General features: G+C 41.2%; 1 protein-coding gene across 2 annotated transcripts; it reads left to right on the plus strand.

Annotated features, from left to right (window-relative positions):
- Nucleotides 1–7,994: 7,994 nt before the first annotated feature.
- On the plus strand, nt 7,995–23,216 carry LOC124544646 (serine protease inhibitor I/II-like). 2 transcript variants are annotated; one of them, XM_047123262.1, is made up of 4 exons: nt 7,995–8,147; nt 11,600–11,701; nt 16,513–16,632; nt 22,537–23,216. In XM_047123262.1, exons 1-3 carry the CDS (start codon nt 8,075–8,077, stop codon nt 16,626–16,628), a joined length of 291 nt encoding a protein of 96 aa, XP_046979218.1. In that variant the 5' UTR covers nt 7,995–8,074; the 3' UTR covers nt 16,629–16,632; nt 22,537–23,216. The 2 variants fall into 2 exon arrangements, with proteins under 2 accessions (XP_046979218.1, XP_046979217.1); XM_047123261.1 differs by lacking the exon at nt 22,537–23,216 and adding an exon at nt 18,197–18,545.
- Nucleotides 23,217–24,992: the final 1,776 nt, after the last annotated feature.

The raw sequence follows: 24,992 nt of genomic DNA on the forward strand, positions 1-24,992 counted from the left end.
GAGCAAGACGCAAGGGACATTCACTTTCGGAAATCGTTAGCGAATTGAATATTCCGAGATCCACAGTGTCAAGAGAGTACCGAGAATGCCAAACTTCAGCCATTGTCTGTCACAACAGACAACGCAGTGGTCAATGACTTTCACTTACCGACCCAGAGCAGCGGCTGTCAATGCCCACAGACAAGAAACAGTGCGTGAAGTAACAGCAGAAACGAATGTGGCGTTAATGGACTATAGCTGCAGACGACCGACGCAAATGCCCTTGCCAATAGCTCGACATTGCCCGCAGCGCGTCTACTGGGCTTGTGACCGCAGCAATTGGACTGGAAAACCGTGGCCCGGTCAGATGAGCCACGATTTCAGTCGGTAAGAGCTGGTGGTAGGGTTCGAGTGTGGCGCAGACCCCACGAAGCCACGGACGTAGGTTGTCAATAAGTCACTGTGCAAGATTGTGGTGCTCCATAAATGTGAGCTGTGTTTACATGGAATGGACTGGGTCCTCTAGCCCAACTGAACCGATCATTGCCTGTAAATGGCCATGTTCGGCGACTCGGAGACAGTAGGCAACCATTCATGGGGTTCACGTTCCCAATCAACGATGGAGTTTTTTGTGGATGACACTAAGCCATATCCCTGGTTCAAAAAAATGGTTCAAATGGCTCTGAGCACTATGGGACTCAACTGCTGAGTTCATTAGTCCCCTGGAACTTAGAACTAGTTAAACCTAACTAACCTAAGGACATCACAAACATCCATGCCCGAGGCAGGATTCGAACCTGCGACCGTAGCGGTCTCGCGGTTCCAGACTGCAGCGCCTTTAACCGCACGGCCACTTCGGCCGGCTCATATCACTGGGTCACATCTACAGCTACATCTACATATACGTGATTACTCTTCTGTTCACAATAAATTGCCTGGCAGAGGGTTCAATGAACCATCTTCAAGCTGTCTCTCTACGGTTCCACTTTCGAACGGCGAGCGGGAAAAACGACCACTTAAATGTTTCTGTGCGAGCCCAGATTTAACTTATTTTATCGTGATGTAGGTGGGTGCCAACAGAACGTTTTCACAATCGGAGCAGAAAACTGGTGACTGAAATGTCTTGATTAGATCCCGTTGCAACGAAAAGCGCCTTTGTTTTAATGATTACCACTCCAATTCACGGATCATGTCTGTGGCATTATATCCCGTATTTCGCGATAATACAAAACGAGCTGCCCTCCTTTGAACTTTTTCGATCTCATCCGTCAGTCCCATCTGATGCAGATCCCACAGCGCACAGCAATTCTCCACGATACAGCCGGTAATCGTGATGCAAACAGCCTCTTTAGTAGACCTGTTGCTCCTTCTAAGTGTTCTACCAATGAATCGCAGTCTTTGGTCTGCTGTACCCACAACATTATCTAGGTGATCGTTCCAGTTACGTTATTTGTAACTGTAATACCTAAGTATTAAGTTGAATTTAAAGCCTCAGATTTCCGTGACTTATCGTGTAATCGAGGTTTAGCGGATTTCTTTTAGTACTCATGTGATTAAGTTCACACTTTTCCCGCGCGGGATAGACGCGCCGTCTCAGGCGTCTTGTCACGGTCCGGGAGGCTTCCCCCCCCCCCCCCCCCCCCGTCGGAGGTTCGAATCCTCCCACGGGCATGGGAGTGTGTGTGTGTGTGTGTGTGTGTGTGTGTGTTGTCCTTAGTGTAAATTAGATTAAGTAGTCTTAGGGACCGATGACCTCAGCAGTTTGGTTCCATAAGACCTTATCACAAATTTCCAAATTTTTCACACGTTTCTTTAGTCAAGGTCAATTGCCACTTTTCACATCATACAAATATCTTATCTAAATCATTTTTCAATTCGTTTGGATCATCTGATGACTTTACAATACAGTAAATGACAGTATCATCTGCAAGCGATGCAGGAAGATCTGCAGCGGATAGGCACTTGGTGCAGGGAGTGGCAACTGACCCTTAACATAGACAAACGTGGTAGCAGTTACTTCTGTAAATATCTGGGAGTATGCGTGCGGAACAATTTGAAGTGGAATCATCATATAAAATTAATTGTTGGTAAGGCGGGTACCAGGTTGAGATTCATTGGGAGAGTGCTTAGAAAATGTAGTCCATCAACAAAGGAGGTGCCTTACAAAACACTTGTTCGACCTATACTTGAGTATTGCTCATCAGTGTGGGATCAGTATCAGATCGGGTTGACGGAGGAGATAGAGAAGATCCAAAGAAGAGCGGCGCGTTTCGTCACAAGGTTATTTGGTATCCGTGATAGCGTTACGGAGATGTTTAGCAAACTCAAGTGGCAGACTCTGCAAGATGGTTCAAATGGCTCTGAGCACTATGGGACTCAACTGCTGTGGTCATCAGTCCCCTAGAACTTAGAACTACTTAAACCTAACTAACCTAAGGACATCACACACATCCGTGCCAAAGGCAGGATTCGAACCTGCGACCGCAGCAGTCGCACGGTTCCGGACTGCGCGCCTAGAACCGCGAGACCACCGCGGCCGGCGACTCTGCAAGAGAGGCGCTCTGCATCGCGGTGTAGCTTGCTCGCCAGGTTTCGAGAGGGTGCGTTTCTGGATGAGGTATCGAATATATTGCTTCCCCCTACTTATACCTCCTGAGGAGATCACTAATGTAAAATTAGAGAGATTCGAGCGTGCACGGAGGCTTTCCGGCAGTCGTTCTTCCCGCGAACCATACGCGACTGGAGCAGAAAAGGGAGGTAATGAGAGTGGCACGTAAAGTACCCTCCGTAACACACCGTTGGGTGGCTTGCGGAGTATAAATGTAGATGTAGATGTAGAAGCACTCTAAGAGGTCTACTCAGATTGTTTCCTATGTCGTTAATATAGATCAAGAACAATAGAGGCTCTATAGCACCTCCATGAGGAACGCCGGATATTACTTCTATTTCACTCGATGTCTTTGCATCTATTACTACGAATTGTGACCTTTCTAACAGGAAATCGCGAGTCCAGTAGCGCAACTGAGGCAGTATTCTACAGACACGTAGTTTGGTTAGAAGACGCTTGAGAGGAACGGTGTCAAAAGCCTTCTGGAAATCTAAAAATATGGAATAAATTTGACTTCCCCTGTTGATAGCACTCATTACTCCAGGAGTATAAAGAGCTAGTTGTATGTCCCATGAACGATATTTTCTGAATCCGTTCTGACTATGTGTCAATAAATCGTTTTTTTTTTTTCGAGGTAATTCATAATTCTCGAACACAGTATATGTTCCAAAACCCTATTGCAAATCGACGTTAGTGATATGGGCCTGTAATTCAGCGGGTTACTCCATTATCCTTTTTTGGTTATTGGTGTGACTTGAGCCACAACTGTTCGCGGTTGGTTTCAAAAGCATTCTGAACAATTCGAGCTAATTATTTGGTTACCCAGATCGTCCGTCATAAACCGCACCTAAGAACTAAGGGACATAATCGAGGGGTCAGTTCGTCCACAAAATCATGCACCGCCAACATTTTCGGAGTTATGGGCGCTATGGGGACAGCATGGCTGGATATTTCTGCAGGTGTTTTCCAACGAGGATTTGAGTATATGCTACGTCCAGTTGCTGCACTAGTCGGGCAGCAGGAGACCCAACAAGGCAGTAGGAGGTACCCCATCTCTTGTCATGTCATTGTATAGAGTTACGAAATGAAGTGTCCTGCTATGTACTTCTTGCGAATTAGCGACGTTAATGTAGGACTGTGGTACAAGGAAGTGGCATTCCATGCACTGTTCTTGACTGATGGCTACTGTGAACAAATAATACGTGACTGTTATCTGCTACTTAATTTTATTTTTGATTTTACGTCACTTCAGTATGGAGTCACTTCAGTATGGAGTTAGAGCAGCTTCTTCTCACCACGGTCGATCGTCGTTGTTTTTTTACTAGACTCGAGCAATGGTGATGAAACACAACTACCCCTTTCGCTTTGTCATGTTTTGTTTGGGCGCTTGGCCCACTTTATTCTGCATTTGTTAACCCTAAGAGACATACGAGGCCGTGCTGAAAATTAATTCCTCCGAATTTTTTATTCCGTTATTCTTAATACTTTTTTCTTAAGGCGAACGTTATTGACATTCTACATCTTCATTCTTCATTTCTACATATGTGCAGTGCTCTGCTAGTATTGTTGTTGTTGTGGTCTTCAGTCCTGAGACTGGTTTGATGCAGCTCTCCATGCTACTCTATCCTGTGCACGCTTCTTCATCTCCCAGTACCTCCTGCAGCCTACATCCTTCTTAATCTGCTTAGTGTATTAATCTCTTGGTCTCGCTCTCCGATTTTTACCCTCCACGCTGCCCTCCAATACTAAATTGGTGATCCCTCGATGTCTCAGAACATGTCCTACCAACCGATCCCTTCTTCTAGTCAAGTTGTGCCACAAACTTCTCCCCAATCCTATTCAATACTTCCTCATTAGTTATGTGATCTACCCATCTAATCTTCAGCATTCTTCTGTAGCACCACATTTCGAAAGCTTCTATTCTCTTCTTGTCTAAACTATTTATCGTCCACGTTTCAATTCCATACATGCCTACATTCCATACAAATACTTTCAGAAACGCCTTCCTGACATTTATATCTATACTCAATGTTAACAAATTTTTCTTCTTCAGAAACGCTTTCCTTGCCATTGCCAGTCTACACTTTATATCCTCTCTACTTCGACCATCGTCAGTTATTTTGCTCCCCAAATAGCAAAACTCCTTTACTACTTTAAGTGTCTCATTTCCTAATCTAATTCCCTCAGCATCACCCGACTTAATTCGACTACATTCCATTACCCTCGTTTTGCTTTTGTTGATGTTCATCTTGTACCTTCCTTTCAAGACACTGTCCATTCCGTTCAGCTGCTCTTCCAAGTCCTTTGCTGACTCTGACAGAATTACAATGTCTTAGGCGAATCTCAAAGTTTTTATTTCTCCTCCATGGATTTTAATACCTACTACGAATTTTTCTTTTGTTCCCTTTACTGTTTGCTCAATATTCAGATTGAATAACATCGGGGAGAGGCTACAACCCTGTCTCACTCCCTTCCCAACCACTGCTTCCCTTTCATACCCCTCGACTCCATCTGCTTTCTGTACAAATTGTAAATAGCCTTTCGCTCCCTGTATTTTACCCCTGCCACCTTCAAAATTTGAAAGAGAGTATTCCAGTCAACATTGTAAAAAGCTTTCTCAAAGTCTACAAATGCTAGAAACGTAGGTTTGCCTTTCCTTAATCTTTCTTCTAAGATAAGTCGTAGGGTCAGTATTGCCTCAAGTGTTCCAACATTTCTACGGAATCCAAACTGATCTTCTATCAGTTTTTCCATTCGTCTGTAAAGAATTCGCGTTAGTATTTTGCAGCTGTGACTTATTAAACTGTTAGTTCGGTAATTTTCACATCTGTCAACACCTGCTTTCTTTGGGATTGGAATTATTATATTCTTCTTGAAGTCTGAGGGAATTTCGCCTCTGCCAGTAGAGGACATGGAATTGCATGGTGTAAAATGGTGGCGTGTAACGTTACGGTGTCAGTGCGTGAGAAAAGGCGTACTGTAAGTTTCGAATTCGCTTTAATGATGTTTCGAATTCAAAGAGGTGGTCCACGCATGAAGCATCCTCTCCTTCAGTACGATAATGCCAGAACACTCACAAGCGCTGTGACAACTGCAACAATCCGAAGTCTTGGGTTCGATGTCATCGGTCATCCTCCGTTTCGACTTGTCCCATTCCTTCGCTTCTTTCCAAAAGTTAAATAATATCTTCGAGGGCTTCATTTTTATAGTGATGAAGTGTAGTAAATAGAGGTGAGGTTATTTCTCCGTTAACTAATTCACACATTCTACAGTGACGGTATCAAAAATCTGTTCCCTCTTTGGGAGAAATGCGTTCGTCGTCGAAATAAATACGTATACATGAAGCATGAAGATTTATAACGTTAATAACGTTTGTTATATTTAAAAAGCTTTAAGAGTTTACTAATCAAAAGTTAGGTGAAATCCTTTTTTTCTGAACGCCCTTCTATATATTTACAGTAATTTGTTACTGTACAGTATTTGAGACGCTGAAACTAATATTTTACAAACAAGCTGAATCTCTTTGGAGAATGTTATCAGCAATTACGCTGTTTCTGTCTGCATAGTTGTAATTGCTTAGTATTTTTCATCATTTTTTTGTGATTATTTCTACAGATGCCATGTATATCTGAGTTTAATAGATATCAGTGATTTGATATGAAAATCATTCTTCTGTTCTGGTCTTCATTCGAAATACTGATGAGACGCACCTTTCCACGTAAGGATATCCTATGCAGGCATTTTCTTCTCCCCATTAACTACTACACCGTATAGTGAATCCTTCGACTTCCTCTACCTGTGTATTCTCACACGTCCCTGCATTACCAAATAAACTGCCCCTTTATGCCTCAGGATGTGTTCCGTCGAAGGATTTGCTCTTTTAGTGCCGTAATTTTCTTTTCTCCTCAGCTCGATTCAGCACTTCTTCTTTAGTTATACGATCCACCTGTCTGATCTTCTGCAGTCTTCTGTAGCTCCACGTTTCAAAAGACTTTATTCTCTTCTCCTCTGCACTGTATATCCTCCGTCTTCACAAAGTTGCCCAGGCAAATACTTTGCTACCGTTTTATTGTATGGTGCATGTTAAAATACTTCTCATTTCTTAGAAACACTTGTCTCTGTGTCGCAAATCTCTATTTTATATCCGTTTTAATTCATCCATCATTAATTACTTTGCTCATCAATTAGCAAAACTCAGCTATTACCTTCAGTGACTCATATCGTATTACCATTATTTTATTTTTATTGGCATTCATCTTATAAACTCTTCTCATGACGCTATCAATTCTTTTCAAATTATCTAAGTACATTTCTGTTAACAAAATTATAACAATATCCATCATTCACCATCAGTGACAGGACGCCCTACACTTGTGAAGGTTTCTATTTCCTACAAGAAAATTTCCTTTTCATTTAGTAAATAGTAAATTTTGCGACTATAGCGACCATTAATGATGAATATCAATAGTTACGTACGTCCCGTGAACAAAACTTTATGTTATAATGACATTAGCAAGCTTTAAAATTTTTATTTCTTCTCCCTGAACTATGATTCCACTCTAAAATGTTTCTTTACTTTCACGTATTAGTTGCTCAATGCTCAGAAAAAATAACATTGGGGTAAGTTACACTCCTGTCTTACTCCCATCTCAAATGATGTTTCCCTCCCATGTCTTTAGACTCTTATAACTGTTGTCTGGCTTCTGTGCAATTTGTACGGAACTTTCCCCTCGTCATTTTTTCACCTGATACCACCAAAATTTCAAAAGTGTGTATTCGATGCAACATTATCAACAGAATATTTAGCTTCATGTATCATGTGTGAACGTGAAGTTCTCCCGGCAGATATTAACTTTATGTTACTTGTTTGTTTCGACGGATACGTAGGTCAGACGTCTACTGGATTCATTTTTCTAAGAATAATATTGTTATTTTATTTACCTATACCCGTAAAAGGTCTATTTTCTAACTGAAACTGCCTGCATTACTGAAGACTTTTGACATGCAGTTTATGGAATGTGACGCCATAAATTTTTATAAGTATATCGGAGATTTAGACCACCGTCTCTTAAACATAATTCACGGACCGGATAACTTCAGTGGAAAAACACTGAACAAAGAGCGTTAACCGGAAAAGGGGCTCTGTCAAATAGTTCACAAATTTTCTATTTACCCTTTTGAAACGTGGAAAAATTCTGACGTCAAACTCAAGGGGGGAATCACCACTCGTGACCTGTATCACAGTAAGTACGGATAACATGAAGGAGTACAGTGCTCGGTGATCATTCTGCGAAACTACACAGCGCAACAGGTCGCTGGGATTACCAGAAATGAAACCCTGCTGGCTCGCGAAAAATAAACGTAGGGGTTCGGGTGGTGGGGACCAGGGAGTGGACTGGAGTGGTATATAAACACGCGTGGGACGCCCGGTTGGCAGTCGTATTCGCACAGCATTAGCGGCAACAGGCAGAAGCAGCACCAGCAGACATGAAGGTCACACTAGCGATAGCAGCGGCGGTCTTGTTCGTCGTCATGGCAACCACAGTGGACGCCGCATCGGGTGAGTCTCACTGCGATTGTTGAGTTTCGGAGGTGCCAAGATAATTAATCATTCACTATTTCCATTCTGGTGCAAGTTAAGCAGTGCTGCTCCTGCTGTTTCCACAGAGAAACAGATGCGAACGACGCCTCCCCACTGTGTAGTTGTATCTCACCAAGTGAGGTGGGCAATGACTGAAGTAGTAGAGCTTGTGCGTAGCCTGGTTAAAATCATCTTCACCTCTGCATAAATCATTTTATGAGGGCCCCGAATGGGTCCGAAGATAACGCCTCAACATCTTCACACTACAGCTACGCCTTCGTAATGTAGCATTCCACCTCTCACTCGCAAACTTTAATATTTGGTTGTAGCTGTTGCAGTTCATTCCACTCATCAGACATTACAGTATCGATGTTTCGTGGCTGACTCTTCATACTCTTTGCCAGCTTTTTTTTCTTCTTAAACTATTTTTATGAATCTGTTATGTCGGACATATGATTTATAATTCGAACATCAACCAGCCACAAATATGGTTTAAAAAAGTTGTTTTAAATCAGACGATTACAGGTTTCGCATTTGTTGCAAATCGACATTCACATGTCTCTTCTAGATATCTTTCTTTCTTGCTGCGTCGTCGTTACTAGTCCAAATACTACAGCAAAAAAAAAAGAAATAGTTCATGAGTACGTGACTTAAGAAATATTTTGTTTTTCTTTTTAAGCTCCACAGAAACACTCTTGTAGTGATTTTAAAAGTTGTAAAATAGCAAATGTGTCACTAAAGTATGTGCTGCATGTTTCTGTGCCACAAATTCGTTTTGTATTTGAGTTATGCATTTTAAAGCTAAGCTTGCCATTGGTTTCACAGCTTCATTGACGTTCATCATTATTATTTACTCTTTTTTTTAGCTTTACGCCATTTAAGGTTTTCATTTTTGTTAGATCCGTATACTGTTACGTTTGAATTTTCATCGTAATTCTATATGTTGATTCAAAAGTCATGTCCCATGGGACAAATAGGGAGAATTGCACCCATAAACTTTCAGAGTTGTTAATGCGGACAAAAACAAGAAAAAAGGCTAATAAACGTAGACTGTTGAATGCACACCTTAAGATCTATGAGCACTTATTCACCCTAGATACTGCGAAACCGCTTCTATCGCCGGCTCTTTGCTTTCCACATTTTGAGAGAGGTGGTGGTAGGAAACAAAACAAGAAAAAGACATGTCCAGTAAACAGGGGCTCTAAAGGGCACACCTTACGAACTGTGAGCGCTTGTTCAGTAGCTAAGACGTGTTTCACACAAACGAAGATGAAAAAATGTTCATAGCTCCAAACAGAAGCGGAATATGCGTACATGCTTCTACTTTTTATAGTATCATCCAGGGTCTAAGATTATGAACGAAACGCAAATAAGCCGTCTTCAAGCGATATTACTAATTCGAAAGTACATCACAACGTCTCACTTAAACTTCATGGTGACGTACTGTTTAGGATACATTCTTAAAACCACCGCTAGAGTGTATAGCTCACACTGCAGCGGTATCACGCCCCATAGGGCCGTTTCCGATGGGGTGCACTGCCTCTGTGTGATTTAAATGTCATCTGTTTAGAATGCCACGAAATTTTTATTCTTATAGAAATATTTTGTTTTTATTCATTCTTCGTGGTATGAAATCATCACACAAGCAGTTACAGTTCAGAATGTTCTTATCTTCTATTTTATTTATTTATTTTTTTTTTTCATGTGGTACACGACACAACCAATCGCCGACGTAAAGCAAATTCCCCTATATCTCGTCGCGGTAATATTTTATCCAACAGATGAACGAGTTAGAATAATTGCGAATCGTCTTTTACGTAGACGCTCTTGCAACATTCCTACTTACGCAATTGGTCTGCATGTTCTACATCTTGATCGCAAACATTTTGTTGATCAATTTGTTGTGCAGAAAGAATTTGAAACCACAGTGGTACAATGCGGCATTAATAGGAAGTTTAATGCATTTTTAGTTTTTTAACTTCTATTTTTATATTTTTATTGTATCTCAGAGTTCATAACACAGCTTCGTACTTCCACGCTGTGTGCAAGTTACATTCTAACAGATATAATAGCATGGATCGTCATTAAAACAAGCAAAAGAATGAGATATACTTAAAGGAAAGTTGACTGCGGTAACCTCTGCACCAATTCGTTCGGGAAAACCACCACTAAATGAACCGTGTGTTCGCTACAGATGATAGTCATACGAATCTTTCCGAATTATATACGTCTACGATATCCTCAAAAAAGTGTTCACGATAAAAGGAAGTTAAAAAGATACCTACGTGCCTTCACTGTATTTAGTCAGGACTCATTTGTTACAGCAGTATAAATATCACCAGTTGGCTTAAGACGAGTAGTTCAAGAAAAGTCAAGTAAGGGAGTACGGAAAATCCACGCAAATATCCTGCGCCTAGTTTATTTCTGTATTATATTTCATAACTAGTGTACACAAACATTTTTTTCTTCTCCGTATCAGTTATGGAGACAGGTCTGTGAATGAAAATCCAATTTCTATATACGTTATTGTTTCGAAATTTATGTTCCTCATGTTTACATCCTGTTTTGACATTAAAATAAAAAGTTCGTTGAACACCTGTGCATGTTTAAAACCTAAACTAAATAAGGAATCATTTTGTGGTGATTCTTGCAGATGCAGTGCCTGCTAACAAAATTAAAAAATATCAGGTGCACCTATTGTTCAGACAACTGTTTTTTATATAAACCCAAACATGTTGCACTACCTTTGTGCCATCGTTGAAGGGTGTTCTTTATTCTGTTATGTAAAATGTGAACACATTTTAGCTCATAACTGTTCTAACGAAATCATGCCTAAAAAAGGTCTGTCCCCGCCGTTACGCTAATTTTTGTACGTTGCTAGGTTATGTAGGATCCTCTGTAGACTGATTTGTTAAATCGTCAACCAAACACACGGGACCACCGTTTAACTGCAGATGACAAACTACCAATATCTGATACTGTACAGTGCGTCCTCCTTAACACAGTAATATAGAAAAATTAAGGTAACGTAATGAAAACATTATTAGATCTAATTTGGTGGGAATAATTATCACTTAATTCATGTTAAGATGTAACAGAACTGAAAAGAAAACACTGACTGACGAAAACAATATTTGTTTTTTATATAAAAACCATTTGTTTGCATAACAGGCAGACCTGATATTCAGTAAAAAATGAGACATATTCTTTAGTAGAGAACTACGTGCATATTGGTTGTCTCAATAGTTCCTTACTGAATGAATGTGCATGAGCGAGTGTCATATGGCTACATAAAAAGTTAGTAAGGAAACATAATTTAATGATGTTCAATGCGAAACCGCGGAACGCTTAGTGACAATAAAAAAAATGAAATTTAAACCCTGACTGAGACAGTAAACACATTTTCATTTGCTGGTTGGTTTTTGTTCTAGAGTGTACTCCAGGTGACACGAAGAAGGAAGACTGCAACACTTGTAGGTGCACTCCAACAGGCGTCTGGGTCTGCACGCGCAAAGGGTGTGTTACGAAGAGAGGTAAGAGGCTGTCTGCTTCGTTTGAGCGTATCCTCTGTTGTTTCACGAAATACCGGTGTGGAACAAAAAGTATATTGACGTTGTTCAATAATTTTTCGTCCATTATAGTGCAGAATGCAAGGTGTAATAAAACATACAGTGTAGCACGCAACGTGTAGTGAAACGATATGGACAAACGTCAAAGAGTTGTAGAGGGTCTCATGAGTAACAAATTCAGTGCAGGAACCCCAAAGTCGATACAGGGAGTTGAACGTACCGGGGCTGATACGAGCCGTTAGGGCAGCTGGTGAGTCCGTAATCGGGACTTCGTACAGTAGAACTTGTAACGGAACTGAAATGATGGTGGGCTGACAGTAATTTGGAGCCCGCACTTCGGAAACGGGCGCGCTGGTGTGAGACTGCCAGGGAGTGCACCCTGATGCCATCTATTGGCGAAACTGGGAATTAGCGCTGCCTGTCAGACAATGCACTAAGCTCTCGGAGTCAAATGTATTCTTTTTCTTGGTAATTATAAGCTATTACTGTATGATTTAATGTTATAAGGCGCTAGTAGTAAATTATTGTGACTGGTATGAACTCCAGGGTAATAAATATAAATATTCTTAAATACTAAATGATTTCGGTGAAAAGGTGGTAGGGGAACGCCCCCACTCTTGGTGATACGAGCGTAGCTAGAGGTAGCTGGAGACACAGGGACTGAACAATGGAATGGCCTGGGGAGTGTTGACGTGACCGGACGTGCGTAACTGTGCTCACGCAAAAGTGATTGTGCAACAGCGAAGAGGCGAATATCGTCGCCGTTTGTGGAGTGGAACGCGACGAATGGTTGTCGAAGCCGTCTCTATGCCACTGGTGCTGATTGTAAGAGTTCCTGCGCCCAGATTTTATGGCGGACGTGCAGTAGCTTATACGAGTGCTACAGCTCGTAGTTCCAGCCGCCATTAAGGGCATGAGGCGTGAAGAGCTGCGTTAGCCACATGCATCTCACCACCAGCACCGACACGTCTACCCAAGGCAAGACTGCTTGCAATTGTTAAGTCGAACTTTGTATACATGTAAAAGGAGAATACCAGTTTTCTTTTATGCAAGTGCAGAGGACAGAATATAGTAATGAGTAAAATTACGACGCATGTTGTTCATTGTAAAGTGTAGTAACCTCAAATATAGTGTAGTGAAATCAGACTGAGGCCACCATCGCCTCTTTCATTTACAATTCTTTTGGTTGTAGAATACTTTAGCGTATAAGAATGTTGAAAAGAGCAATGGTCACACCAGAATGAGTCGCCTATTTATAGTTACTTAAATTTTTCTGAGTAACCTTTCAAGTAAAGTCACTTAACTAATTCTATATCAATCGTCCAAAGAGTAATATCCAAAATCATTAAATAAGTTGAAAGGTAGAAGTTTGTTAACCTAAGTTGCTTAAATTGTCTTGGTGGTAATTACCAAGCCAACTCACAGAAATTGAGAGAGTATTTACTTTGTAGAATCACCTAGAATGATCAGAAATAGTAATATTCAGAATTAATTTTAAATTCAACTCAAGCCGTTTCACTTTGAAACGAGCAAAAAAAAATTGATTTATTCTTTTGCTCCTTCAGAGCTGGCGACCGTAGTTATAAGTATTTTCAGGAGGATTCAATGGTAAGTCTGCTGCTCTCGTCGTGCTGATAGGATTATCCACTGCTGCTAGCAGTGGTGATTGGATACATAAGCTCACTACCAAGTTAAGTGGGTCAGGTAGGCAGTGTTACCGTGTGAACTGTAGGGCACTGTAGGCTGTGGATCGAACCCGTTCAATCATCACAGCTCTTTGGGAAATAGTCCGGTTAGGAGTGTACTAATCATTAGGTAAATACTGGCGAGTAACGGTCAAAAATGTATACGCAAGTGAATTTAGCAAGGTCCATGTAGCACCTAGTTAATGTGGTGCAATGGCGAGGGTAGGAGTGGAGTAAAAGTGAGCTGAGCTTGTGGCAGCTGTGCTGTCTTCAAAGATTAATAACGTGAATTCACTACTACCTCTTACCATTAGGGCTGAGCTATTTACGGTTAAAATACGTAGCAGTAAGCGCAAAGGCGTGACAGCTGCAAGTCCGTATCGGCTTTATACATATGCAAGTAGGAAGCGGGTCATTCTGTCAGTGGAGGGGGTTAAAACAACCGAGTCAGTTGAGAACATACCCCATTTACTGATGGAAAGATTCGGCGGTTCGGTCGCAAACTGTTGTTTGTTGTTCAGTGTTTACGAATGACTACCACAAAGTTCAATGGATAAAATAGAGGTGACTGCCGCATAGATAACGATTGGCCCCTACATTTTCAATGGACTGTAGCATCATTGGATGACGCTTCCGCACATGGGATTTTATTCTTAGTTTATTTCTAATATCTCTAAGACTAACGCGCAAGTGACCCTTGATAATGATGGGAGAACTGCCCACCACAGAAAACTCTGGAAACGCTGTCACATGTTTGCGAATGCGCGTCTCCCACATGCTCTGCCGCGAGTATTTAACAGCTTCGTTAAGTCTGATTTGTATTTTGCCTGCTTCATCGACCTGCTTTACATAACAGCTTCCACGTCGACAAACAAATGATTTTCAAGCCCTTGGGGTAAGCCTTTCCTGCATGCCAGGTATGTTGTGGGAGTATTATTGACCTGCTATATTGTACTGCAGATGGTTTACGTGCCGATGAACATTGTTGGGGTCAGAGTTATGGAGAGACGGAAATGGACAGAGAGAAGAAGGGGAAGATGCATGAGGAAGATGCAAATGTAGAGGGGTAATAGGCAGCTGGAAAAGGATGAGGGGGAGGTAGAGATGGTAAGGGAAATTGGGAGGAAGATCTGGTCAGAGGTTCGGGGAAAGGGAAAGGGATTGAGAAAATGAACAAAGACAGGAGTGGAGAAGATGAGACAGAGAGGGTTTGGAGGAGGAGTTAGACAGATAGAGGTGGGAGAATGAGATGGACAGAGGCAGAAAGAGGTGGACAAAGAGAGAGGGAGGAAGAAGTGTGTTAAATATGGATGTCAAAAAATACGCGGGTGAAGCCATAGGGAAAAATGGGTGGTTCTATCAAAAGCAAGGTATTTAGAATCTGCTTGTTGCAGTAGCTCGGCTGACATAAACAGACTGCAGCGTATATTTCACTGGGTGTAAGGATGGACCCAGAATTTTCTTCGTTTCCTCATAATAGAGTACCAAATCTCTGCACTCTATACGCCGAATGTTACAAACAGCAGCTCAGGTGTAGCGAACAGTACTCCCTCTCCTCCACGCTCTCACACAGCAGCTGCAGTTTGTCACTCCAGAGCAGCGCTGAATGTGTAGCTGCGTTGCCAGCCGCTCATCAGCCAGTCACCAATTTAGATGGCCTGCCGGTTCCGTTCCTTTTGAGTCACACCTTGCACGGAAGGCCTAACAGAATCAGATTTAGCAGATTTAGACGGGTGACTCCAAGACACCTCCACTTCACGTGCCCTGTCAGCTGAAGCATTTGAGGTGGTCTTCCTACATTTCCTAGCTCCAGGATATTACACCGCTCAAACAGTGAAAGTGGAGGACTACGACGAGTAGTTATTCTAAAGAGTTTATCGAGATTTCTTTATGTGGTGTAGACGTGCATTCTTGAACAGTTATTCCCAAAGCCACGTCTTGCAAGGCACGTTTAAGTTTTTGGAGGGGTACCTGCGTTATTTTTAGGTGAAATCTGGGATGGTTGCCTCTGAAAAGTTTGCGGCCGATTCTATTTCCCCGTCGTTGTCCATTCTAATTATTTTCTGTCCATTCTGTAGTTCCTTTGTTTGAATCAATTCTGGTTTTTTTGTCCATTCTAGGCTTCTGCTTTTCCTGACCTTCCTCTGCTTCTGCTCTTTGTCCTTCTGGAGCTTCACCTCTTTTGATCCATTCCAACCCATGTTCTTTCTCTCCATTCTGGAAACATGCTTTTTCTGTCGATTCTGATCTTCTGTCCTTTTTGTTCATTCTCAGCTTCTGTACGTGTTGTCCATTCTGATGTTCTGTTCCTTCCGTACATCCGGAGCTTCTGTTTTTTCTGTCCATTTTCAGCTTCTGTACTTCCTGTCCATTCTCAGCTTCTGAGCTTTCTGCCCATTGTGAGCTTCTGCGCTTTCTGTCCATTCTCAGCTTCTGCCATTTCTGTCCATTCTCAGCTTCTGTCCTTTCTGTCCATTCTCAGGTTATGCAAATTCTAGCCATTTCGAGCTTTTGGGTTTCTGACCATTCTGAGCTTCTGTTTCTTCTGTCCATTTTGAGATTCTGTTCTGTCTATTCTGAACCATTGGTCTTCCTGCCCTTCTGATGTTCTATTCGTTTTTTTAATATTTCATCTTCCTGATTTCCTATTATAAGATATGTTATAGTAGATAAAAATGCTGCTACTCCCACAAAAGCGTTCGTACAACTCTTTCCTAGCCGCGCGGGATTAGCCGAGCGGTCTGGGGCGCTGCAATCATGGTCTGTGCGGCTGGTCCCGGCGGAGGTTCGAGTCCTCCCTGGGGCATGGGTGTGTGTATGTTTGTCCTTAGGATAATTTAGGTTAAATAGTGTGTAAGCTTAAGGACTGATGACCTCAGCAGCTAAGTCCCATAAGATTTCACACACATGTGAACATTTTTTGAACAACTCTTTCCTGTTGTAAAATACACACGCATTAATTGTGAAATGTGCTCCTATTTTTAGTTCTGTAGTAAACAAGGTAACTGATGAATATTTTTATAATGAGGGAAAGCTGTTTTATTGCTCTCACAGGCAATTATCTGAGTCTCCTTTGATATTGTGTTGCAGAGGTGAACTGCACTCCTGGAACGACCTTCAAGGATAAGTGTAACACCTGCCGCTGCGGTCCCAACGGTAAAAGTTCCACCTGCACCTTGAAGGCGTGTCCTCCTGGCTCGTATTAACCAGGTATGTAACCACTCTGTTTGACGTTCGTCTTTGTGAATTTCAGAGCTAAACAAGTTAGCGTTTTAATGCTGCAATGAAGGATGACACGTCCAATTTTATGCCAGCATCGCTTCCGGACTGACAGGTCGCGGTGGGTGTATGACACTTCTTTACCGACGTTTTCACACCCATCTGTGGGAGACTTCAGAGGCTGGAGGTAAACGAAGTGAAATACAAATGCTGAATTTGCAGTAAGAGAACAGCGAGTGATTTAATTTTGATTGTCAATTGTGTCTCCGTCCAAAGATAATGATGGATTATGCGTCATATAGTTACATACAACTCATAGTGCACTTATAAACTCGGAGAACCTTAAGCTTAGCCATTTTCTGTCTCTGAATATAGCTCCCTCACATGGGGCAAAACGTTAGTAAATAGTTTGATACGGTGACCAAGGCCTTTGAAACATGATGTTTTAACTGTTGGTTTTAATGATGGAAACATCTCTAGGAAAGCACTATGATACTTCCTGGCAGATTAAAACTCTCCTCGCAGGAGAGCTTCTGTAAAGTTTGGAGGGTAGGAGACGAGGTACTGGCCGTGAGTCGTGCTTCGGTAGCTCAGATGGTAGAGCACTTGCCCGCGAAAGGCAAAGGTCCCGAGTTCGAGTCTCGGTCGGGCACACAGTTTTAATCTGCCAGGAAGTTTCATATCAGCGCACACTCCGCTGCAGAGTGAAAATCTCATTCTAAAGCACTATGATAGTTACCATTCAGCATGTTATGAGGCCCCTATTTTAACGACAAAAACTTTAATGCTTTTCGCCTCAGTATATCTCAATTTATTAATATGAAGTTACAGTGGAGCAAAACAGACAAATATTTACACTTACATGCAGCACGTTTCATTTTCGTAGTCTCTCGTTGTACTTTTGTGTATATTTAAGACCAATGAAGAAACTCCTAATCATAATGAGACACCCTGCAAGTGGCAAAACATAAACTGCATTTATCAGACGCAGCGTAATCTCAAAATCGCTGCGCTGCTACCACCAACAGAGAAAAGATAAATCTATCGAACTTTTTTGTTACTCGTTCTTTCTACTGATATTTTCCAGCCCAGTGTAACAACTGGCCCAACATTTCTCAAATATTAAAAATATACAAAAAGAATTCTAACGCCTTGACGCTGAAAATCGCGTAACCGACGGAAAGATTTCCGGCCAAGACTCCATGGAAGATAAAAGTAATGAGCTCTAGACTAAATAAACATCGTTGTGGGTGTCACTGTTGATGAAAGAGGCAATAATCTTGCAACGATTCATTCTGTGCACTCTTCAGACTTTATTAGTTTATTTATATGCCTTTTTAAATACGTGTTACTTTCACAAACTTGGCACAATCTTACACTTACCTGTTTAAAAATAATGTTGTCTACTTTTTAAATCCTCATCTGGCTTTTGTTACACCTTTCTCATTTTTTTATTCCGCTTGATATGTTTTGTGGGGAACGTAAGTGGTTTTTGCTTAATCTAAATTAAACGCCCCTTATAGTGCCATGTGAATATTTTGCGTTTTCGTTTCAGCGTTCCTTCTTGAAGATGACGGACTATCCGAGAAGTTCTCTGTAGTTAAAACGCAGCAACGCCATTTAAGCAGTGCGGACCTCCTCCTTTTGTCTCTGCAGCAGATTATTATCATCTCGTTACAATTCACGATTTGTAATTCTCTTATCGCATTCAAGCATGAAAAAAAAAACACAATGATTGTAACCCGTCTAATACAGAGTTTGTTTCACGGACAACAATTTATTTCTATTGTATGTAAATGCAGTATTTATATTGTTTTAATTTTCTTTTTGGTTCATTTGCTCATAAAGTTATTATTTTTCTTTCTACAACCGTCAACAATACAATAGTTTACTTTTAATGTTAATTTTATATTATTCGCACATGCTCGACAACTCCCACATCCTTCTTCCACTTAGGTGAGCAGTAGTGTTGGATACCTAATTGGAGTCCGTTGTGCTACACACCAGGATGTATTGAGTGACGCAGAGAGTGAATGATACGTTCGCTGTTTTTCACAGTTGTCGAGACAAATTTCGAGCTTGTTCACTATCTTTGCGTCAGTAATATGAATAGTTACATCACGGAAACAGATAAATAAAAAATTACAGGATTCGTAAGGAGATGACATAGGAGACTTACCTTTCTGTCTTAGGATAAGCTGATTCTTGCCAAGATGAAATAAATCCACCTAAAACGCAACATAATGCATGATCTAGTAGCTTTGACCTATACTTCTGTAAGTATTAAATAAATCAGAAGGGTGACAAACAGCTGTAAATGATAATGAAAAGTGAACTGGAGTCTTGGCATTAATGTGAACATTGTTTTTACTAACGTTATTTTATTGGTGCCTGGGTGCACCAAAACAACCAGCAGTGCACCAAATTCCACGGACATTAACGATAAAACTTCAATAGGCACATTGGTAAAAAGTATCTGTGTTTTAAAATACCAAATTGGTTTCCAAATAAACAAAATGAACACACACATAAACATAAACTGATCGATTATATTTTAATGCCAACTTTCAACAAGTATACCACAAGCTATTTATAAATTTTTACATCCACTGTCGTCCAATTATCAAATACTATTGCTTCGGATGAGTGCTGCAGAAAAGGTACGAGCAGGTCTCACAGATACTAATTATTTGCTGGATGTATTCCAATCTCTGTCTTCCTCTACAGCTTTTCTACAGCCGCTAGGACAATGGCAGTAATACCTTATTCCCTCCTGATGACTTGACACATGTCCTATTGTCCTGTCCCTTCTTCTTGGCAGTGCTTTCCATAAGTTCCCGTCCTCGCCAATTCTGCGGAAAAACTCATAACTTTAAACATCTCAAATGCTTCGATTCTTTTCTGTTGTGATTTTCTTCCAGTCCATGGGTCACTACATGCAATTCCGTGCTCCAAATGTACATTTTCAGAAATTTCTTCCTCAAATTAAGGCCTGTGTTTGATACAAGTATGGTTCTCTTGGGCAAGAATGTACTTTTTGCCAGTGCTAGCATGTTTTTTATGCCCTTCTTGCTCCGTCCATCATGGTTTACTGTGCTGCTTAGGTAGCAGAATTCCTTAAATTCATCTACTACTTGACCGTCAGTTCTGATGTTAAGTTTCTCGTTGTTCTCATTTCTGCTGCTTCTCATTACTTAAGTCTTTCTTCGATTTACTCTCAATCCATATTCTGTACACTGTAGACTGTTCAATCCATTCAGCAGATCCTGTAATCCTTCATTTTCACTGAAAATAGCAATGTCACCATTGAATCTGTCATTGATATGCTTTCACGTTGAATTTTAATCCTACTCCTGAAGCTTTCTTTTATTCCCTTCATTGCTTCTTCTATGTATAGATTGAACAATATGGGTGCTTTACACAATTTTTAATCGGTGCACTTCGTTCTTGGTCTTCCATTCTTATTGTTACCTCTCGGTCCTTGTACATATTTTATACCACTCGCCATACCATGAACAAATCTTGATCTTTCTTCTGTTTTGCTTCGATTGTCTACCGCAACGTCACAACTGCCTCTTTGGTGCCTTCACCTTTCCTAAAGCCGAAGTGATTATCATCTGACAAATCCTCAATTTTCTTTTCTATTCTCCGCTGCATTAATGTTGTCAGAAACTTGCACGCATAAGCTGATTGTGTGGTAGTTCTCGCACTTAGTACTCCTTGTTATACTCGCAATGGTGTGGACGGTTTTTTTCCAAAAGTCTGATTGTGCGTCACTAGTCTTATACATCCCATGTACCAACAAGAACAGCTGTTTTGTTGCCACTTCTGCCATGATTTTAGAAATTCCGATGGAATGTTGTTTATCCCTTCAGCCTTATTTCAAATTAAATCGTCCAAGGATCTTTTAAATTATGATCTTAATAACAGATCCCCTACCTCTTCCCTATCGCCTCCTGTTTCTTCTATCACGTCATCAGATGTCCTCCTCCTCAAAGAGGCTTTCAGTGTACTCTTTCCACGTATCGGCTCTTTCCTCTGCATTTAACAGTGGGATTCCCACTACACTCTTAGTGTCACAACCCTTGCTCACCGAAAGTCTTTTTGACATTCCTGCATGCTAAGTCAGTCTTTCTGAAACTCATTTCCTTTTCGATTTCTTCATTCGCCTTAGCCTCCCCATTTCTTTCGTTCGTAAGTGACATTTTCGTACCCATTTTCTCGTCGATCAAATGAAGTATTTCTTCTGCAGCCCATGGATTTTCGCAGTTAGCTTCTCGCTACCTATGTGTATCTTCCCAGGTTCTGTGATTGCCCTTTTAGAAATGCCCATTCCCCTTCAACTGAACCGGCTACTCAGCTATTTATCATCGTAGTATCTGTACCCCGAGAGAACTTCAAGCGTTTCTCTTCATTGCTTAGTACTCCCGTAACCCACGTCTTTGAGCACTGATATTTAACGACTAGTCCCCAAAACCTCAATCTACTCTTCGTCTATATCTGCTCCTGGGTATCTCTTACAATCGAACATCTGGTTTCTTAATATCTGCCTGACAATGATATAATCTAACAGGAATATTCCCGTATCTCTTGTAATCATAAGTATGAGAAAGGGGAAAGTGGCGCTGAGCGCATCGTGTGTACAGAAGTAGTCAGAACAGCAGCACAGGTCTACGTTCTACGTTGCACCACCTTGAGCCTCAGCTATTTGTGAACATTCACTATTAAAGTTTGGACACAGATGGCGCTCCGGTAGTTATACAACTACGCCACCCCTTGGCGGACGACGTTGAAACCATTATAAGTGCAAATGCAGTCATCGGATAAAAATCGACGTCGTCTTTCCATGCTGTACTAATTTTAATCCGCCAGTAGAGTGCTTGAAGAAGTATAAACAAAAGGGACAGAAGATTAGGGCTTATCATCCCATTGACGGGCATTCATTCATTTTAAGAGGCCGTCACGTCTTGAACAGTTTGGTTTGGGTTTGATGTGTGTTGGTTCGTTGTAAACAACTACGTCCATGTGCCTGGCGTTACTTGAACTTCCGTAAACTTGTGGTTCCGTTTATTGTACCCATGTGTCCCCATATCTGAATCTTCCTCACGGCATACAAATGTCGCCCGATGGTGGAATTATCATTTTCATCACATTTGCCAGTTCTCAAGTATAATGACATGAATCTTTGAGAATTGATGTGTTCAAACGATCTTCATCAAACCCCGAAGGGCTTTTCGAATGTGGAGAGTCACTAATGTCAAAACTATCCTCCGTAAAACGAGAAAACCATTTTCTCGCCCTGCTCTGACCAATGGCACCATCCCCATACGCGGTGAAAAGGTTTCTGGCTGCCTCCGCTCCTGACACCCCTCTATTGAGCTCAGAGAGAAGAATATATCGGAAATGTTCCGATTTCTCCAATTCGCACTCCATTTTCTAGCGTTCACAGCTTGTTATCCCCAGATGACAAAATGACAATATTTAAACTGAGACAGCAACAGTGAACCGCAAATAAATAATGACAATCGATAAATGAACCCACAGCAACCTGAATACAAACATGCAAAGCAAAAACATTACGAACTTGTGTGCGAATCTAATATAGTAACTAAAGGCATAACTTAAGTGGCGCTAAGTTAGCAATGAGTGCTCTAGTTAAGTAGCTTGGATTTAGCTTCCTACCGTCTAATAATGTGTAGTTAATGTGGGTACTAATTGCGTACGTGAACTTTCTGTTAACTATGTATGTGACTATGTCGTGACCAATGTGGTTTCTTAACCATAGCGCATTTTCGATTTTATGAGTCCTGAAATTCAGAGGCCTTAATTGAATGATTACTCAGTGCTTTTGTTCAGGTTGAATATGTGTTGAACAAATGTTTTTAATGATTTTAGAGGTTTGCAGCCTGTAGCGTAAGTTGGTATGAGATCACTTCGGTTGCAAAGACGTCTGAACCAGTGTGTCGCCTTTCCAATGGTCGCTTACGCTCAGCTTCTGCGAGGCGGGCGTCGTTGCTGCTACCAGCTTCACTCTCCACTGAATCGGCAGATCTTCACATACTGCGCCTTGTTCACCGCAAGCACGCCAGGTGGTAATGGTCGGCGTCGGATCGCAAGACTAGTTTATGAAGTTTGAGGCGAACTGGACAAAATAAATAAAGAAAGAAACTGAAAAATAAATAAATTTTTCAGCGCGACCATCCTCTGTCCCAAACATCCCAGTGCTCCTCTCCCAAATCACGTTACCTGGTACAGAACTGGACACGTGTGACGTTACTGGCATTACTGAGACGTTTCCGTGGCTGACTGGGACAGTGGACAGGTGTACAACCAAGGTTCTGAGATTTACTTTCAAATACATATTTTTATTGTATGTAATATATGTAATCTCCATCCAAAATCATCTCAAGCGTTTTTCAGTATCAGTAACATTAGCACAAGTGTCACATTAAATCAGCTTTAGTCGTTTCACTTCAGTCCAACAGTGATCCAGTTGAACATAAGTAGCATTTTGAAAACAAGAAATCAGGCATCTGACAATACAATCAATAAAACTTTACAGACGCTGACCTGTGTCTTGAAACTGATTAATATGAATTAATCATACCTTATCCTCAATTATGACAATAGTCCATTACCAAATAATGACTCAAATATCTCAGTAGCATTAAAGAAATTCCAAAATTTGATTACTTTAAGCAGATACATATAATCATCTCATAACTTATAACGACATTCTACATAAAACTCTACCAAATGTTAAACAAACGTACTAAGCCTACTTAAGAAATTCTTCCGCAAGAGACAACAAAAATGGGAAATTAGAATGGTAATCTTCACGAACTGCAAAAACAATATAAACTGAAAATCAACCAGATTTGTCCAATACACAGCACGTATTTTGCATAACCATTCAAAATATGGTTGAGAATGTCATTTGCCGTTTTCATTACTCATTCATATAATATGACCTGGGTTCATGGTCCTCACCTTTTTATTCATATGAACGCATGGCCTTTATCTCAACTGAAACACAAATACTTTTAACACAGTCCAAAAGCCGGTCCACACACAAGCACTTGCTACAGTTGATGAAACAGTCTGTAGCATCCCTCAAAAGAAAACTCAGTCAAAAGCTCAGTCTTTAAACGAGCGGAGACAGTTGCTAGCCATTTTTAATCTGATGAGGCGTCATCAACTTTAAACCAGCAACTTGCCCGGTGCCTCACAACTTGCTTTAAAAGTAAATAATGTTTAGCAAACACATACAGTAGAAATACAGAAACCAATCTCAGTCCCATGAAAAGACCTTGCATCAGTACGGGAGTGACAGGACCACCATCATGAATGAACTTTATCAGTGCCGCAGTCCAGCAGAGTAGTCCTTGGCGAAAGCCATTATGTCTTGTGATATCCCTGGCTGTGGCCACCAGTATTTTATCTTGCTAGAAGCTCGCCTTGATGCAGCTTGATACACGTAAAATAGCATACGGTACAAAAGCGGAGTGAGGTACAAGTAGCAGATCGTACAGTATGTGCCATTCCCGTGGGAGAGTCCGCCAATTATACTGAACTTGCTTCTGATTGGTCATTACATTCGGGTGTTAGGCGCCAAACGCCTAACTTCTCTTATTAATTATTTACATACTTCTCATTGTATTTAATCCTCTTTTCAGTATGACAATCTCTCGTGGTTACACTACGAGTCTCCCATTTTTGTTTAACAAATTACACTACATTTGAGAGACATGAGAGTAGCGATATTACAACCGAAGTGCTTCGGACACCTTTGGGTCGCTTTGGCGCGCCTGGGAGACGAAGTACTTCGGCTGCACTAGTCAGACTGTTTCGGGCGTTCTGAAGGTTCCGGTCACGCAACTCGGATTCGGATGTTCTTCAGAGCCGGACCTGTATCTCTCTGTTTCGCACGGACATGTCGTACTCTACATTGGAAGTTGTTACCGTACTATTAAGTAAGCTATGTCGAGAGTTGTCGAAGAGAGTGTGAAAAGTGATATTTTAAAATATAAGCAAACAGGGTCCCTTAATGAGAGGTGTCACCTACCACCTGGGCAAGTGGAATCCCACAAAAAAAAGCACAAACACAGATTAAAGTTCGAGATGACAGCATAGCAGCCTCCGCCGAAGAAGATCCCACGACCGACGAGCTGTCTTCTGCGCTGGGGACACAACTTTAGAAGACGACAGGTTGGTGGATAGAACGATTAGGGACTCTTATTCAATCTCTACAGATCACTTCAGCTTCCAGATCTGACTTTCAACACGACAAAATATAATTTATAGGTTTCACCTCCAGGAAAACACAGCCACGGTTGGTGGCCCGCCGTAAT

Source organism: Schistocerca americana, chromosome 8 (assembly GCF_021461395.2).
Source record: "Schistocerca americana isolate TAMUIC-IGC-003095 chromosome 8, iqSchAmer2.1, whole genome shotgun sequence".
Taxonomy (NCBI): Eukaryota; Metazoa; Arthropoda; class Insecta; order Orthoptera; family Acrididae; genus Schistocerca; species Schistocerca americana.